This window comes from Lepidochelys kempii, chromosome 10 (assembly GCF_965140265.1).
Source record: "Lepidochelys kempii isolate rLepKem1 chromosome 10, rLepKem1.hap2, whole genome shotgun sequence".
In the NCBI taxonomy this organism is placed as follows: domain Eukaryota; kingdom Metazoa; phylum Chordata; order Testudines; family Cheloniidae; genus Lepidochelys; species Lepidochelys kempii.
The window spans coordinates 46,392,185-46,409,751 of NC_133265.1; the positions used below are offsets into that span (position 1 = coordinate 46,392,185).

The 17,567-nt window shown below is 50.9% G+C and overlaps 1 protein-coding gene across 1 annotated transcript in view; it reads left to right on the top strand.

The window, feature by feature from the left end:
• Window positions 1-17,567, top strand: part of ALPK3 (alpha kinase 3) — an 88,672-nt gene that overhangs the window by 41,417 nt on the left and 29,688 nt on the right. The window contains exons 3-4 of the mRNA XM_073363255.1: window positions 5,036-5,153; window positions 14,320-15,739. Of these exons, the coding sequence (XP_073219356.1) occupies window positions 5,036-5,153; window positions 14,320-15,739 (1,538 nt within the window). The remainder of the gene's footprint in view (window positions 1-5,035; window positions 5,154-14,319; window positions 15,740-17,567) is intronic.

Genomic DNA, 17,567 nt, shown 5'->3' on the forward strand with positions numbered 1-17,567 from the left:
GGAAGCTCTGACTGAGCAGTGGTGGCAGGTTTAGTGAGTTACAAATTCCCTCCCTGCCCCCTTAGTGGAGTTGTGGGAGTGGGGGGAGATGAAGCTTCATGTCTTGCCTTCCAAATGTGGATGTGTGGAACTGAGACCCCAGATCCATCCCTATGGCCAGGCCCCCTGGAATGGGGATGTTACAGGGGGGATTCATGGAATGGGGGTGGTCGGGGGGGGGGAGGGCAGTGATTTGAAGAAAGACAGGGCACGTAGTGAGTGTTGGGACAGAAGCTGTTTCTACTGTAAGAGCTGCTGCAAACGAGGGGAGGCAAAGGGAATGGCGGGGGCTTTGTAGGCGGTTTCACCCTTGAACTTTCCCCAGAAGATGAGGAGCCAGCGCAGAGACCCAGGATGAGGGGAAATGTGCAGATGAATGGGGCCTTGGCAGCAGGGTGGAGGGTGCATTGAATAGCCAAGGGACGCAGGCAGAGGACAAGGAGGTTGTTCTGCCGGCTGAGAAGGGGATGCAGTGGCAGGAGGGCAGGAGAGAGACGGACAGGTTCTGGTGCTGATGTAGAGAAATGAGGGTGGGGATTTAATGAGCCTGTGAGTGATGGGGAAGGGAAGAGGTGTCCAAGATAGCCCCAGTATCAAAGCTCAGGGCCTTGGGGTTGTCATCATTGGCTGGGCTGGAAGGCCGAGGGTGAAGGAGGAAAGGCTCCCATCAAACATATTGGGCCAAATTCTCTGTGGCATCACTGTCCCAAGCCTGCATTGCACCAGGGTACGTACCAGCTTGGCAGACTTGGGGCTGGTACAATGCCCAGGAGGGATGAGTGGAGTAATGGCCCTCGGAAGTGCAGGGCACCGTATCCCTTAGGGACACTTAACACTGCCTAGAGATGATATTGGCCACCCCCGCCCCTCCCCTCTCTGCCCTGGCCCCACCTCCCATCTCTCACACACTTGCTGACATCTCTGTTTGGATGCTTCCTGGTCAGATGTAGTCAATGGGCCTGGCTCTAGTGGAGCCAATCAAGATGTGACAAGGATCTGGCCTGCTCCAGAATGGAATGTCTCCTCTTTTCACATCCATCGCCCCTGTCGGCTCCGCCCTTTTCCGCTTCCAGGCCTGCACTCCTTGGCTTTTCTCTCTCCTCCTCCTCCAGCTCCAACCCTTCTTGCTGGGTCTCCCACTTCTGTGTAATCTGTCCTTCATCCACTCTTCCTCCCTGTGCCCGTGGTAAATCCCTGCTCTGCTCCAGCTCTGCCCTTAACCTCATCCCGTTCTCCCTCTCTGCCTACTGCTCACTCACTGGCTCTCTGTGCTCTCTCCCCTCCCCTCCCGAACAGCTACTCTTTTAGGGTCAACTTCCCACATGCAGCTTTACACCTCGTTCCACGCTGCCCCGTAACCCAGAGCTGCGTCTCCATCCTCCTCCATCCCTCCCCGCCTTCAAAGTAATCCCTCCTCACATCTCTTCCTGCACCCTTCCTCTGCTCTGCTCTTGGTCTGTGCCTGTCTGATTAGAAGGAGCTTTCCTGACCGGGGAGCCAGTCTTGCCCATGTTTGCAAAGCACTTTATAAACTCATAGCTCCGTAACAATAAATATTGAGTTAGCAAGGCAGTGGGTCTCTGCCCAAGCAGGGGAGACATCAGAAGAAACGGGCTCTCATCCTGGCTCTGGGACTTCCTTGGCTAAATCACTGCTGTGCTCAGTCTCCTCGCCTGTAAAATAGGGCTTATGACATGCTCCTGTGTGAAGTACTTGGGGTCTGTGGGGCCCAGGGAAGAGCCAAGTGCTGTAAATGAATATTGAGGGTTCCTGGCTGCAGTCTGTACTCTTTGATCTCTTGCACGCAAAGCTATGAAGAGACATGGCGTGAATGTCACAGCTCGGACCCAGCCACACAAAGTGATTGTTACCTTGAATTCCACTCCAGGGGTTGTGGAGCCCATAAAGGAGACTCTCTTCTTCTGATCATAGAACACGCTCTGAAAGGCTTTTATGAGCTTCTTGCAATGACTATGGAGGGGGATTGTCTTGTGCATAAGGCTTGGGGCTCTAGACCTGGCTGTGTGACTGTGGGCTGAATCTTGGTGTCTCAATTCCTCTTCCACTCAGTGGGGTTAGTCCTGTCTTCGGGGGGTGACCCAGAGAAGCCACTGATGCTGCTGAGGAGCTCAGATACTGCAGTCCTGGGGTGACACACCACAGATACGTAGTTATAACTTAGTTTCTTGGAACTGCTTTTGCAATAGCTGGCTGTGTGTTCGGCCCCATATGTCTGGCCATGAGCTATTGCCATTCCCACATGAAGCTAGGCCATGCCTTGGCTGGCGCCGCTGCTCGAGCAGACACCCACTCTCCTTTACACTTGCAAAGAGAGAAGAGCTGTTTTCCCCTCTTTTGCCTCTCCGCCCCCCCCCCCCCCCGCCCCCAGTTCAGATATTAGCAGTGCTGTCCCTTATCGGCTCCTTCCCTGCACGCCTGCAAAGGCAGGGAAGTTTGTCACATCCCAGTAGGTGGGCACCTCTAGGACACTTGCTCTATGGGAGGGTGCCAGACATGTCCCTCCCCTCCAGCAGTTCCCTTTGCAACTTACCAGCCAATGACAGGTTTCAGAGTAGCAGCCGTGTTAGTCTGTATCCGCAAAAAGAAAAGGAGTACTTGTGGCACCTTGGAGACTGACAAATTTATTTGAGCATAAGCTCACGAAAGTTTATGCTCAAATAAATTCATTAGTCTCTAAGGTGCCACAAGTACTCCTTTTTACCAGCCCTTGTGGCTTGATCAGAAGGTCTGGCGTGGGCTGAGCTGGGAGCCTGTGTCTCATTGTGCATGGGCACTTGAGCCCCACACCCTCTCCCTTTGCTGTTGCTGCTGCAGCAGGCCAAGGTCTGGCTTGCAGGGGCTCTTCTGCAGCTTCCCCTTTTGTCTCTGCTGAGCCCTGTAGTAGTGGGTCTCTTCTTTTCACCTGTCCCTGCTGCCACTGGACCCCTCAGCATCCAGCTCAGGGAAGCAGCTCCTTCCCCACCTCACTCCAGTGCCTGCTGCCTCCAGGGAAGGGGACCCAGAGGAAGAGTCCCCCAGGCAGTGGGGGGAGGGGGGGAGGCAGAGATGGAGAATCCCCAGAAGGCGGTGGAGAGAATCCCTCAGAGGCACAGGGTCAAGGGAGAACAGAGCGGGAGGGGTCCCCCAAAAGGGGAGCAAGGTGGATGGTGACAGCATGTCTCCCGTGAGGTGGTAGGCAGGGAGGGGCCACCACTGCCTTTGTTGATCTTTTAAAGTCTTTTGTTGCCTTCTTTTCAGTGTTTGACTTCACTGGAGAAACCCAGTCTGCAGTGCGACACTCCCAAGAATTAGCCTATTGCTCCCGTCCCCCAGATTCTAACTAAAGGGTACTGCAGCCTCCTCAACAGAATAACCCTGCTGTAGCTCAAACACAAGGCAGGGCTCACAGAGGGAGGTTCCCTGTGGTCTGTATGATGCAGGAGGTCATGCTGGATGATAATCCTGGTCATTTCTGGCTTTGAGTTGCCCTGAGAAGCCTGGAAAAGGCCACACCTTTGTGTGAAGGATGGTGTGAAGGATGTCTCCACATGGCCTTTGGAGGGAGTGCTTCTTGGGCTATGAAGGGGAGGGAAGCCCCTGTCCTCCAGCATGCAGCGGGACTGGGGCAGGTTGGGATAATACGGAGGAAGAGCAAGTGAACAGTGCACGGTTGTCTAGCCACCTTGCCTCTACAGAAATGCAGCCTGTAAAACCGATCAGAATGTTTGCAGGAAATGAGTCTTAGATTAATAGCTTGGGATTTAGAGCTGTAATTATCACTGTCCGATGCAAACCTCCTTAAAGCTGGGAGGTGACTTGGTTATTGCAGCTTGCTCAGTGTGAGTCTCTGCCTGTCTGCACATGGAGTCCTGAACACAACCTCCAGAAACAGATGACTGAATTAACCAAGGGTTGCTTGCCAGAGCGGTTTTCCCTTGGGGAGGAGGCTAATCACAACCAGAGTTAGAGCTGCTTTGATTGGAGGAAAGAGCATATCCAAAAACACCATAGGGAGCTGATAAGGAAACCCTACACATTGTAACAAGCACCCACATGTAATTCAGCCACATACTGCACAGAAGAGGAGAAGTTTTAAAGGAATAACACGTGGAGTGGGACATGCTTCCCAATACGCCCTAAGATAAATGACCTATCTAGCATTCTGCAAAACTAACTGAAGCATGATCATTATTCTTGTTTCTGCAGCAGAGATGGATAATCCTAAATCTACCTCCCTCTGCACAGGAACTCCCAGTAGAGAGATCTCTGCATTAAAGCAGCTCTCCTGAATTTGCCCTGCACCCCTTGTCTGGACAGGAAGCTGCTTTGTAGAGCAGGTAGCTAACTCGGCTTTGCTTGGGGCAGACCCACTGACTGCTGATCTCTTTTGCCACAGCTGATCCGGGTAGGAATGTATCTGTTTCCCTGGCTCAGAGACCAGCCAGTCACATATGTCATGATGTCATTCTACTGAAAAGGCAGGAAACATCTGTTATCAAATAGCATTTGTAGGACACAAACCAACTGTGATGCAATCAGGGTTGTTTCTGTTCAATGGAAACTTTGGGCTCAGTTTACAGAATTTGATGCGTTGTGAAGAGCTGGTAGCTACATGGAGAACCAAGTGTCTGTTTTTTAACCTTAGGCTTAATCCAGTCCAGACATGCCTGCTTTGTCTAAAAGTGTCAATGTTCTCACCTCCTGGCTGTAGCCAATGTGACTGAATGTGGTCTAATGGTCCACTCTCCCTGCTTAGGAATGAAGGGCTCCAATTTTTGCTCACAAATAGTTGGATTCTTAATAGTGTAAATTACAAGATTACAAACTGCGGTACTCTCTCGCTGTGCAACCTGCTGATTGGGATGAGCTTGGGGAAGAGACCCTGGCTGAGGTTTAATTTACTATTGATTCTTTATATCTCTGAGAACAAGATCTGCAGCCCTCCTTTCACGTTCATTGTAATGTCCCATATGCTGATATGCAATTTCCTGTCCAGGGTACCCCCTGCCAGAAGTGACCTGGTATAAGGATGATGAGGAGATGGACCGATACTGCGGCTTACCGAAGTATGAGATTTTCCAGCATGGAAACTGCCACACCCTGCAGTTATACAAGTAAGAAAGAAAGCCAGAGAACATTTGAGTTTGCTGGAGGAATCCTCTCCATATAACTTGTTTTAACAGAGAGAATACAGATTATTCAGCACAGCCTGAGCTATCTGCTTCTAAATGTGTGAATGCAAGTTTGAGAGAGACACTTCTCAGTCCTGCCTTCCCCTCACCCCCACCATCCATTCATAATCCTGAGCTTTGAATACCTAATATGGTAGCCATCATCAGCTGTTCAGTTTGCAGCACTCACCAACTTTCCATCACCTTGTCCCTAACGCCACCCCATTCTGGTTGTTGTCACCCCCTTTATTATTCTGACCCCCACCCTGGCAGCCCAAGGCCTCAGACAGAGCCCCCACTACTGCTACCATTCTCTGGTGTAATGCAGAAAGCAGCAGGTGGGAGAAAGGTTGGGGGTATTAATATCTTCTAAGTATATTAACTCTGGTAGCAGCATGTGTCTCAGTCTGCATGGGAGGAGGAGACCCTACAGAATGATGGGAGCTGTGAGATGAAAAGGCAGAGGAGCTGATGGTGAACAATAGTGGTGAACGCAGCAGACAGATAAGATAGGATGAGGCTGGAACTTCCTTTTAGGAATAGCTAATAGTCCCAGAGTAGCTTTCGGCAACCTTGGTGAAGCCACAGTCAATGGAGTGGTGAGGACAGACTCCAGATTGGAAGGGGTCAGGAGGAGAGCTGGGTCAGAGGAAGTTGAGGCAGTTAGAATAAACAGCAGGGTTTTCCCAAGCTCTGCCCACAAACCAAGCTCTACCAGTATATGATGCTGCTCACAATAGACCCTACAGATGGTCAAATCATGGTCACGTGGGCTCTGCTATTCCCATGGCCAGGGCTGAATTACGGTATTGGCATGTGCTAAGCCCCATCTCCCAGTCACATGGTGATCTGAAAACTATTTTTAGTCCACACAGCAGGTTAGTAGGAGGAAAGTGCTGGTATTCTCCCAGGTGCCACCCATTTATGACACCAAAATGAAATTACTCTCTGAACAGATTGTGCAGCTCTTCATAATACGGTTGCCCTTCTCTTTTCTGGCATACTGTGATCAGCAATGAAAGAACTCTCAATGTTGACATTCTAATTACTGTAATTGGGCACTAGAGTCAATACCTTACTGAGATGCATGGGGCAGATCACACCTCTTAGAGCCATTGTTTCAGGCTCTCTGCATACTCAGGCAGCTATTGCTGCATTGGTTGTGCTCACGTCACATTTTCAAGGTTTTCTTCACAACCTAACTGTGAGAAACTAACCCACTTTTAAAATGAAAGCTGAGATTCTGGCTAACAGCTTCAGTGTTCTGATTCAGTATATCCCAGCCCAATTCGAGTCCTGGGTTTTGGAGACCAGAGAGAATAAGGGAGATAGGACAGTGTTTAAGGGTGGCACATAGCCACTGACACCAGCATGTGTTCTCCCTAAATTCATAGCTCATGTTGTGAAGTTTACAGGTGGAGAGTCAGCTCTGCTACACTGACTTCCCACCATAGGCGCTGACTTCTGCTTGTGCCAGTGGGTGCTCGACCCCCTCACTGTCCCTATCCCCGCCCTGCCCGCCTACCCCTGCCCCATCCCCATTCCAACCCCTTCCCCAAAGTCCTTGCCCCAACTCCACCCCCTCCCTGCCCCTATTCCAACTCCTTCCCTAAATCCCTTCCCCGACCCTGCCACGTTCCCGCTCCTCCCCCCTCCCTCCCAGAGCTTGCTATGCCTCCGCCAAACAGCTGTTTGGAGGCAGCAAGCGCAGGGAGGTAGGTGGAGAAGCGGGGATGCGGTACACTCAGGAGAGGAGGTGGCGGCGGAGGTGAGGTGGGGCAGGGAGGGGAGCTTGGCTGCTGGTGGGTGCAGAGCACCCACTAATTTTTCCCTATGGGTGCTCCAAAGCACCCACAGAGTTGGCGCCTACGCTTCCCACTGACTCTGGGTTTATACCAGTGTAACAGTAAACACGTGAACTTCTTCCCTGAGTAGATGCAGCTGTATATTCAAACTTGGGTGTGTGCGCACCCAGCACCCTGGAGCCAGAGAATTTTGGCTTAAGTACCCACAGAGGGGTGGCAGTTGTCTCATGGCCATAGCTCCTCCCTGGGCTATATGAGGCAGCTCTGCTCGGATCCCCTTCAGTTCCTTCTTACCGCCTGGGACTCGAGTTAGACTCTGTGTGGTTTTTACCTCACAATCCTCTATTTAGTGACTTTTCTAGTTTTTATAGTTAGTTAGTGTTAGTTAGCTGTAGTTTGTGTTTCCCTGGTGATATCCTCCCTAGGCTTCAAACATTGTCCGTCTTGTGGCAGAGTGATCCCCAGCAACCATCACCACACGCCGTGTTTGCTGTATTAAGGCAAGGCCCATATCAAGGAGCAAGGTTTGATTTGCAGATTATTCTCCAAATGGACTCAAGTGGCGAGGGATCTTCGTCTGAAGCGGCACCTGCTCGAACGGGCCATGAGTGCTGGTTTGGCACCTAGGCTCTCATCAGATCGGAGGTCACCCTCCCCCCTGCTCTTCAAGGACCCCTCTCACGAGATACTGCTCCTTGATCAAGTCCATTTTCTGCTGGCTTTAGGAGCGGTGGAGGAGGTTCTGCCAGAACATCAGGGTCATAGTTTCTACTTCTGGTACTTTCTGGTGCCCAAATCCAAGGAAGGGGTAAGCCCATTCTCAGTCTTTGTGGCCTTAACAAATCTATGAGATACATGAGGTTCTGAATGGTCACTTTTGAGACAACGCGGAGAGAATAGTCGACAAACGACTGGCTTGCTGCTCTGGACCTTTAGCATATCTATTGTCATGTGGCGATTTTGCTGGGTCACAGAAAGTTCCTTCGGTTTGTCCTGGCAGAGCATCATTTTCAGTACACGGTGCTTCTATTCGGCCTCTCTTCTGCCCCCTGGGTTTTTTCCAAATGCAAGGTCGTCATGATGGCTTATCTTAGAAAGAAAGGAATCCACATCTTCCCGTATTTGGAGAACTGGTTACTGTGGGATAGGTCCAGAGAGGAAATTCTTGCTCATATCGACACTACATTGTGCTTGCTCGACCGTCTGAGTCTTGGCCTAAATACTGAGAAGTCAGCTTTGGCTCCCACTCAGAAAATCGAGTTAATTGGGGTCCTAACCGATTCTGTGAGTTTGAGAGCATTTCTGCTGATTGATTGTTTTCAGGAGGTTTGCCACCTTTGCTTCAGTCTGCAGTCTCAGCCTACCACAACCATTTGTGTATGCCAGAGACTCTTGGATCACATGTCTGCTTTTGTGCAGGTGGTCCAGTTTGCAAGGTTGCACCTTCACCCTCTTCAAATGTTGCTCTGGACAGTTTATTGTCTGACTCTTCACCCCTTGGACAGATTGGTCCATCTTCCTCAACTCATCCTGGTTTCCTGGCAGTGATGGATGCATCCAGATAATCCAGCCCTTGCCAGCCAGGTCTTTTGTCACTGGCACCTCCCTGATGGGTTGGGGAGCACACCTGGGTCCAAGGTCTGTGGTCAGAGTAGGAGTCCTTACTGCATATCAACATGCTGGAGCTTTGGACCATCTACAATGAGTGTCACGCTTTTGTGGACCATATCAGGGAGTGGTTCACTACTTGCCAATAATACCATGATGATGTATTATGTGAACAACCAAGAGGGAGCTTGCTCCGGGATGCTCTACCTAGAGGTGATCAGGTTATGGCCGTTCTGCATCGAGGAGAACATTACTCTGGTAGCCGACCATTTGCCAGGGGTCGAGAATCATCTCATGGACCATCTTAGCAGGAATTTTTTCCTGAGTCACAAATGGTCTCTGAAGACAAACATCCTCCAGGTCATCTTCGCAGCTGGGAGAATCCCAGTGATCGACCCATTTGCTATGAGGGACAACAGGAAATGCAATCTGTTCTGCTCTTGAGGGGGCCTCAGACCGGGCTTCTTGTCTGACACTTTCAGTTGGCAGTCAGCTCTCCTGTACACTTTTCCCCCAGTCATCCCACAGGTCATCCTCAAGTTGAAGACAGATTGGGCCAAGCTCATTCTCGTTGCCCAGGCATCGCTGAGGCCCTGCTGATTCTCCTACCTTCTTGAGTGGTCCATTCAGCCTCCCATACTGCTTCCTCTCCCTCCCTACTCGCTCAGAATCATGATCGCACCTTGCCTTCCTCACTCAGCTCTCTGCATCTCCAGGTGTGGCTGCTGAGTGAGGAGGAAGAGCAATATTTGGAGGCTTCTGTCTGGGACATCTTGGAGTATCTGCTGCACCATCAGTCATCTGGGCTTGCGCTTAGTTCATTGAGGGTTCGCCTGGTGGCGATATCAGTGTTTCATTCCCCCCCCCCCGCATTCAGGGAAGATCAGTCTTCTCCAATGCCATAGTAGCAAGATTCTTAAAAGGTCTTCTTGGTCTCCGTCTTCCAGACTGAGAGCCGGTCTCTTTGTGGGATCTTAACACAGTCCGAGTGGCTTTGATGGGACCTCTGTTCGAGTCCCAGGCATCTTGTCCCTTTCTCCTTTCGATCAGAAGGGCGCAGTCCTGGTAGTGATAACATCTGCTTGGGGAGTTGAGAGTTTCAGGCTCTGATGGCAGAGCCTCCTAAAACACAATTCTCCAAGGACAAAGTGACTTTATGACCACACCCAAAATGTTGCCTAACATGGTTTCTCAATTTCATTTGAACCAGGTGGTATGTTTACTGGTGCCTTTTTTTCCCCTTAAGCCACATTCATCTCTGGAGGAGAAGTGTCTCCATATGTTAGATGTCAGGCAATGTCTGGCGGTTTATCTGGACAAGACTAAACTGTTTTGTGCTTCGCCTCATCTGTTTGTGCCATATGCAGATCATATGAAGGGACAGGACGTCTCTTCGCAGATGATCTCTAAATGGATTACATCCTGTATTAAGCCTGCATATGAAATAGCTTTGGCTACGCTCCCTCAGCAGGTGTGAGCTCATTCTGTGAGCACAAGCAACAGCAATAGTGTTCCTATGTGACGTCCCAGTCCTGGACATGTTGCAGGGTGGCCACGTGGGGGTCCACACATTTACGAACCATTACACCATCACCGCAACTTCCAGGGCAGATGCAAGTTTTCATAGAGTGGTCCTGCAGTTCTTGTGCAGATCGAGTCCCACCTCCAGGGGTGTGGGTGTGTGTGTGGGGGGGTACGGCTTGTGAGCCACCTACATGGAATACATGGCTGCATCTGCTCGAAGACAAAGACATCGGAGTCTCATCTCTGGGCGTTCAGTGAGAAAGAACCAAGTGGCGTCAGAGTGGCACTGCCCCATATAGCCAGGGGAGAGTCTATGGCCATGAGGCGTGAGCACCATCTCCTACAAGTACCGCTAGGCAAAATTCTCTGGCTCCAGCATGCTGGGCGTGCACAGAGCTAAGTAGAAACATGTCTGCGTCACGTCTCGATGAACCACAATCACAGTAAGTAACCGTTTCGTCTCACAGAAGCAAGAAGCCTTATGGATCTCTGTCTGAGAGGAGCCCTAGAGCTGTGATGGCAGAGAGATGGTGTAGTAGCGTCTGTTGTGTTAATCTTGATGGAATATATGGGCCCAGAGAGTCAGAGGTGTTCACACATTCCTTTCACTGTACAACATTAAACAATTAAACAAGGCTCAGGGTTATGGAATACAGAGACCTCCACCTGCTTAGCCTGTTACAAATCTTTTCAATCTGTTATTAAAGAAATGGGGGGGGAAGGGGGGGGGAACAGTGAGATAAATTTGAAAGGTAAAGTATCAAGTAGGGCTTTCATTATAATGATATTCCTTATTCCCTTTAGCTGTAGAGGGGTTTTAGGACACCGATCCCTGTCGATGGTGTTAAAGATGGTAATAACTGCCCTTTGTGTGGGGTGGGGGAAGAGAAGTTGTTTGTTGAAATGGCTGGAGCTGTCGTAGCTGTTGTGGTTGAAGTCTGGTCTTACCTCCTAGAAGACCAATCACTACAAACACACGAAAGAGGAGAGAAAAGAACACAAAAAGAGAGAACGCAGCTTTTGTCTGTAGGGCTGGCTTGTACTTGTAATCTCACTGGTGGAGAAACACCGGCCCAGCACACAGTCTGATCAGCCACTCCGAGACCCGGCAAAATTGTACCAGCATCTGCCTGTTTCGAGCAGGGGTTCACAATCATTTTTTTGAATTCCACTCCCACCTTGGCATTATTTTTTAATTGGGTTTAAGCGGGGGCTGGAGGTTTATTTGTGGATTGGATGGGAGCTGTGAGAGGGACAGGTTTGGGGGCTGTGGGTGATGTTGTGGGGGTGGAGGGACTGGGAGTGCAGGAAGCTGTGTGGTGGTGCTGGTGGCCACAGTTACCTCTGGCTGGCTCCCTCCTCCACAGCTCATTCCCCGTGTCCTCTTCTCTCCTCCCACTGTGCTTGCAGGCACTTGCAAGGGATGGACTCACCACTGCCACAACAAGAATGGGACTGGTTTGCTGGGCTCTGGATGGACTCTGCCCACAGCACTGTACGGGGCTCCTGGGGATGCCCGGCTCTGGGGACTCCCCCTGCTCATCCTGCTGCTGGGCAGCTTAGCACTGCGCTGGCCCGGGCACTGCCGGAGGTGGGCGTCACCTGCCGAGCTGGGCCGTGCATGTGGGCAACGGGGTGGCTTAGATTTGGGGGAGCTGAGCAACCTCCAGCCCTAGCCACCGTTACCTATGCTGCCCCCCATCACAACAGAGGGACAGACGGGCCAACTTTGAGTGGTGTTGTGACCCTGTGGACCTGTGCTCTTAAACAGGCCTGGCTCACCGCACGCATCTAGAAAGTCTGACACCCACACCCCCAAGGTGAAAACTTCTGGTATAGGGCATTGTCTCTCTGCCATAGACTCACAGCAGTGTTAAAACTTGTATAGTCTTGGCTGGCTGAGCTAGACTCTCGTTAGACAGAAGGCAAAAGGACAGGGATAGGAGGGATAAGAAATAAAGTGGGGAAGGAAAAGGAGACCGAAAGGAAGGGGTGTTGGCAGGAACCAGGCAGTGTTCAGGATTTAGCTCAGGGGTGGGCAAATTTTTTGGCCCAAGGGCCACATCTGGGTATGGAAATTGTATGGCAGGCCATGAATGCTCACGAAATTGGGGGTTGGGGTGCAGGAGGAGGTGCAGGCTCTGGGGTGGGGCCAGAAATGAGTTCAGGGTGCAGGAAGGGGCTGGGGCAGGGGGTTGAGGTGCGGGGGGGGAGGGCTCTGGCTGGGGATGCGGGCTCTGGGGTGGAACTGGCGATGAGGGGTTGGGGGTGCAGGAGGGTGCTCCGGGCTGGGACCGAGGGATTCGGAGGGCTGGAGTGGGATCAGGGCTGGGGAAGGGGATTGGGATGCAGGAGGGGGTAGGGGTGCAGGCTTCAGGCGGCGCTTACCTCAAGCAGCTCCCAGAAGCAGTGACATCTCACCCCTCCGGCTCCTATACAGAGGCACAGCCAGGCATCTCTGAGGGCTGCCCTGTCCGCGGGCATTGCCCCTGCAGCTCCCATTCACCACAGTTCCCGGACAATGGGAGCTGTGGGGGCGGCACTTGGGGTAGGAGCAGCGTACGGAGCCTCTTGGCTGCCCCTACACTTAGGAGCCGGAGGGGGGACATGCCCCCAACCCTGCTCCCCAGCTGGAGCGCCGCTGCTCCCCAGCAGCTCGAGGGCCAGATTAAAACATCTGGAGGGTCGGATGCAGCCCCTGGTCCATAGTTTGCCCACCCCTGATTTAGCTGGTCCAGCCGGATCCTTCTGGCCCAGTCTGTTGAAGACATCTGTCATGATCAGGCTGACAAAAGCCCAACAGTGTCATGGTGGATCCCAGGAGATGGTGAGGGTGGCAGCCATGATGGTGAAGCTCACTCCTTTCCTGTTCACCCATCTCTCAGCTGTCCAGCTAATTAACTTTTAAGAACCCCTCCCACAAAGGGAGTGATGGGTAGAATAGCCCATCTCTTCATTATTTTACCCTTCTGTTAAATCCTTATTTCCAATGCACTAAGTTTGACTCATTGATTTCCAGTCCCACCCTCCTCTGGTTTACCAGACATGATTGGAAAAGTCCTTGATACATCAGGAGGCCATTCGGTTGCTATAGGTGACTGGAACCTTTTATGAACTTTTATCCACTTTCCCGCAGCGAGATTCATAAATGGGTTTGTCCTGCTAAGCCCCACTTGTTACAACCAGTCAAGGTAGGTTTCAAACAACTACTGGGCATAGGCATGTGAGGTGAGGTGGAGTTGGGGGAGTGATCTCATTAGACTGGTTTCCTGTGGCAAAAGGGAAAGCTGGAGAAGGAAATTCAAGGAGCACGTCAGAGCCTGAGAGAAGAATCCTGCATGGGGATTCACTTGATCAGGGTGGAATCAATGGAGTTCTTGGTGCCATCCGTTCCTTCTTCACCACAGTCCTCTCCAGTTTAGGCCAATGCCAATATTTCAGCTTATGCCTCCTGCATGTGGAAACTGAGGATCATATTGTGGCTGCCTTGCATATGTTAGGGAGTCTCTTGCCAAGGCACCTGCTCCAGGAGCAGCCATCCATCCTCTTGTTGCTAGTGCTCTGGGAGCACTGGGTGTGGGGAAAGCAGGCTGGCACTGATTGTAGTGCTCCAGACCCAGCTGGGCATCTGAGCAACTATGGCTTCACCCCTGTGCATTCGCCTGTGTCTGTGGCACAAGAAGGGGGAGTGCATGGCTGCACCACTGGAGCTGGTGAATCTCACTGCCTCTTAGTACCCTTGCTTTGGCAGCACCCTTCAGTCAGCTGTGGCTAAGAGCTATAGGGAATTTCTCATCTGGCCAGGAAAGCTCAAAGTTTGAGCATAACTCAGTCAAACAGTCACCACTTCTGAGTATGGATTTTTCTTAGTCTTTTTACCTTGACAAATTCATGGCAGTTTCACAAACACTTGGGTTTCAGTTAGACTCTACCTGATGTGAGCCCTTTAGTATTTGTGACGTCATACGGTGAACAGACTTGAAAATAATGGTGATACCAAAATATCCCCCGTTTCCTGAATGTTGTACCAGGTGGCTACTCTTTGACCAGCTGTAAAAAGGACTCTTCTTCTGAACTGTTCTCACTGACGTGTGTGTGGGTGTGTTCACGCGTGTCTGGAAAGTGCCTTGAGAGGGACAGGTGTGTCTCACTATGTTGTTTTTGGTCACCAGATGCAGAGAGGATGATGCGGCCATTTACCAGGCCTCTGCTAGGAATACCAAAGGCATCGTGTCCTGTTCCGGTGTCCTGGAAGTGGGAACCATGACGGAGTATAAAATACATCAGAGGTGGTTTGCCAAACTCAAGCGAAAGGCAGAAGCCAAGTTGCATGAAATAGAGCAGAGCCGAAAACGAGGGAAAGAAAACATGGAGGTGGAGAAGCTGAGGAGGACAAGCCCTGAGAGATTCCAGCGAAAGCGCCGGCTGACTGGGGATCTGAATCTGCGTTCAGGTGCCTCCCTATGGGAGAAGGAAGATGTAGCAAAGGTGCATGTTGGGGATCCTAAGTCAAGATTATGGGAAGATGTTGCTGAGCCCAAGGAGCCGTCCTTAAATGCAACTGCTGGATATTCAAACAACTTCCTAACAAGGCCTCTGGATGCAGAGGTGACCACCAATGGAGACTCCTCTATAGAAAGCGGGGAGGAAAATGGAAATAGCTTTTTCACATACATCTATGAGACGGTGGAGGAAATAACTACCAAGCCCATCACCAGAGAGTCCTTTGCTAAAAAGAAGAAAAAGAAAGGGGAAGAGCCTGCTGCCCTGTTGGCAGCAAAACAGGAAGTTTCAAGTCAAGAAAATGGGCTGAGAGAGAGCCAAAATCTCTCTCAAAGTCAAAGAAATGCCCCTTCCGTCGCCCTGCTGGGGAGCATGCAATCAGTAGCGGCAATGAGCCAGGTGGTGGGAGATGTTCCAGAAGTCAAAGAACTTGGAACACCCAGCAGTCAGGAGGATGCTGAAACTGGCAAACCTCAGCGATGCTCCCCGCCTTTCAGGGGTGACACTTACTTCTCCTTGACAGAGATGTATCTTGAGAGTGGAGCAAAACATGTAATGGAAGAGAAGATGCCACAAGCCCCAGAAGAAGCCGAGAATGGGGCTCAGCTGCAGTTTCCGGCTGTGAGCATTAACAGGCAAAGAGATACTCCTCCACCAGCATCTGAGATGTTCCTGGTAGAGGCTGTAGCAGGAGAGGAGCAGAAAGGCCAATCTGTGGAACAGGAACTGGAGGAGAATGAGGCCATAGATACAAAGGTAACCAAAAAGGAAAGTGAACCGCCTGGGGATTTGAATAAGAAGAGAGTTGAGCCTCCTAGCAGGACCCTGGAGCCAAGGTCTGCAATGCAGCACCCCCTCCTGATGGAAAATGCATCAGGGACTTCTTGCATCTCCTCGGGCAAAAACATCCAAGAAACAGACTTGCTGGACTCTGTACAAGTGAACACCGAGCAGCCCCTTCGGCATACTACCCCATCTGTGAATCAAGTGGCCCCGTGTCTGGATTTGTCCCAGCTGAGACAGGAGGCAGGAGGAATCTTGCTTCAGGGCTCCTTGGAAGAACAGGTGGTCTTCAAAGTGCCGTGTGAGGTAATGTAAGTTCTATTTTTTTTTTTTTTGGGAGGGTGACCTCAGGCAAATGTTTCCAGATCAGCTAAGCAGTGAGCACAGATCACTCTTAGCTATAAATGGCAACTGAGAATGCTGAATGTGTATGACAAACAGAGAGCATGATGACATCTGTTCAGCTTAGCAATGAGCCTTGGCTTCTAAGTGGCACAGTTAGTAAGTCATTATGTAAACGAAAAACAGACATGCCAGGTAGGCTTTGTGAACTTCACTGGGCAGCGGGTGGAATTTTGTTTATGGTAAAACATACATACAGTAGATATGGCCATTTGTTGGCTCCATCTGCCCTGCTGGAACAGTGCTGTTGAAGAGTCGTTGTGCTGGCTGCTGAGTCGGAGCACTGCATCTGTTCCTGACTGTCACCAGTTCCTTTCAGTCCGTGTCTATTTTTGTCACTTAATCTGAAGTGTTTTCCATGAAATGCAGTATTGGGCTGGAGGTTACGTGTTCCCTTATTAACATGTTTTACGGCCCAACATCCTGTGATCCTGATTTCAGGGCACGGTTGGGATTTTACATCTGAACAATGACATCAATGTGCCGGGGGGTCATTACAGTTCAGATCTAGATGAATAAAGAGACCAAGTTGAGGCCCCACTGCCAGGAGAATAGAGAGTGGCAGGTGCATGTGGATTCAGTCTCCTGCTCCAGTTCCCCCAGAAGGTTGGAAAAAGCCCAAACTTCCCACCTGTATACCATTGTGATGGCCTGGGCCAGCTAGCTGTGACCCGCTTCTGCTCTCTGAAACCATTTCTTATACACTGTTACTACACCAGCAAAGAGGAGTACCGTATTTCTGAGGGGAGGTTACTCCTGCCTGGGCATAGCCAAATGAACAGAGCATAGCATAGCTGTCACTCACACCACATACTTGGCAGGTAATGCAATACATCCACTGACTGTAATGGGAAGTTGAAACTGCCAGGTGTTCCAGCATTTCCCAAGGCTGGCACCTGCCTTCCTCTTCTAGATTTCCTTGCAGATGTGCAGCTGTAGCCGGAAGCACAGCCTTGTAATGTTAAGGAACCGGTCAAGATCCATTTCTGGACACAAGCTTTACCAAAAAAACCCCCAAAATGGTTACTCACCTTCTCGTAACTGTTGTTCTTTGAGATGTGTTGTTCATGTCCATTCCAATCAGGTGCATGCGTGCGTGCACAGCAGCTGGAAGATTTTTCCCATAGCAGCATCCATCAGGTCAGTCTGGGCGCCCCCTGGAGTGGTGCCATCATGGCGCTCAATATAGGGCTCTACCGACCCACCACCCCCTCAGTTCCTTCTTGCCAGCTACTCCGACAGAGGAGTAGGAGGGTGGGTATTGGAATGGACATGAACAACACATCTCGAAGAACAACAATTATGAGGAGGTGAGTAACCATTTTTTCTTCTTCAAGTGTTTGTTCATGTCAATTCCGATCAGGTGACTCCCAAGCCTAAGTTCAGGAGGTGGGGTCGGAGTTCTCCACTGACTGGAGCACCATTCTACCGAAGGCTGCATTGTCTCTGGCCTGCTGGTAATCACATAATGTGTGGTGAAAGTATGTATGGAGGACCACGTTGCCACTCTGCATATTTCCTGGGTCGGGACTTGCACCAGGAATGCTGCTGAAGAAGCTTGTGCCCTGCTGGAGTGCGCAATGAGCAGAGGGGCAGGCACCTCTGCCAGGTTATAGCATTCACGGATGCAGGATGTGATCCAGGAGGAAATTTGTTGGGAGGAGACTGGAAGACCCTTCATCCTGTCTGCCATGGCCAAAACAGTTTCATTCTTTCAGTGTAAAAGGCTAGT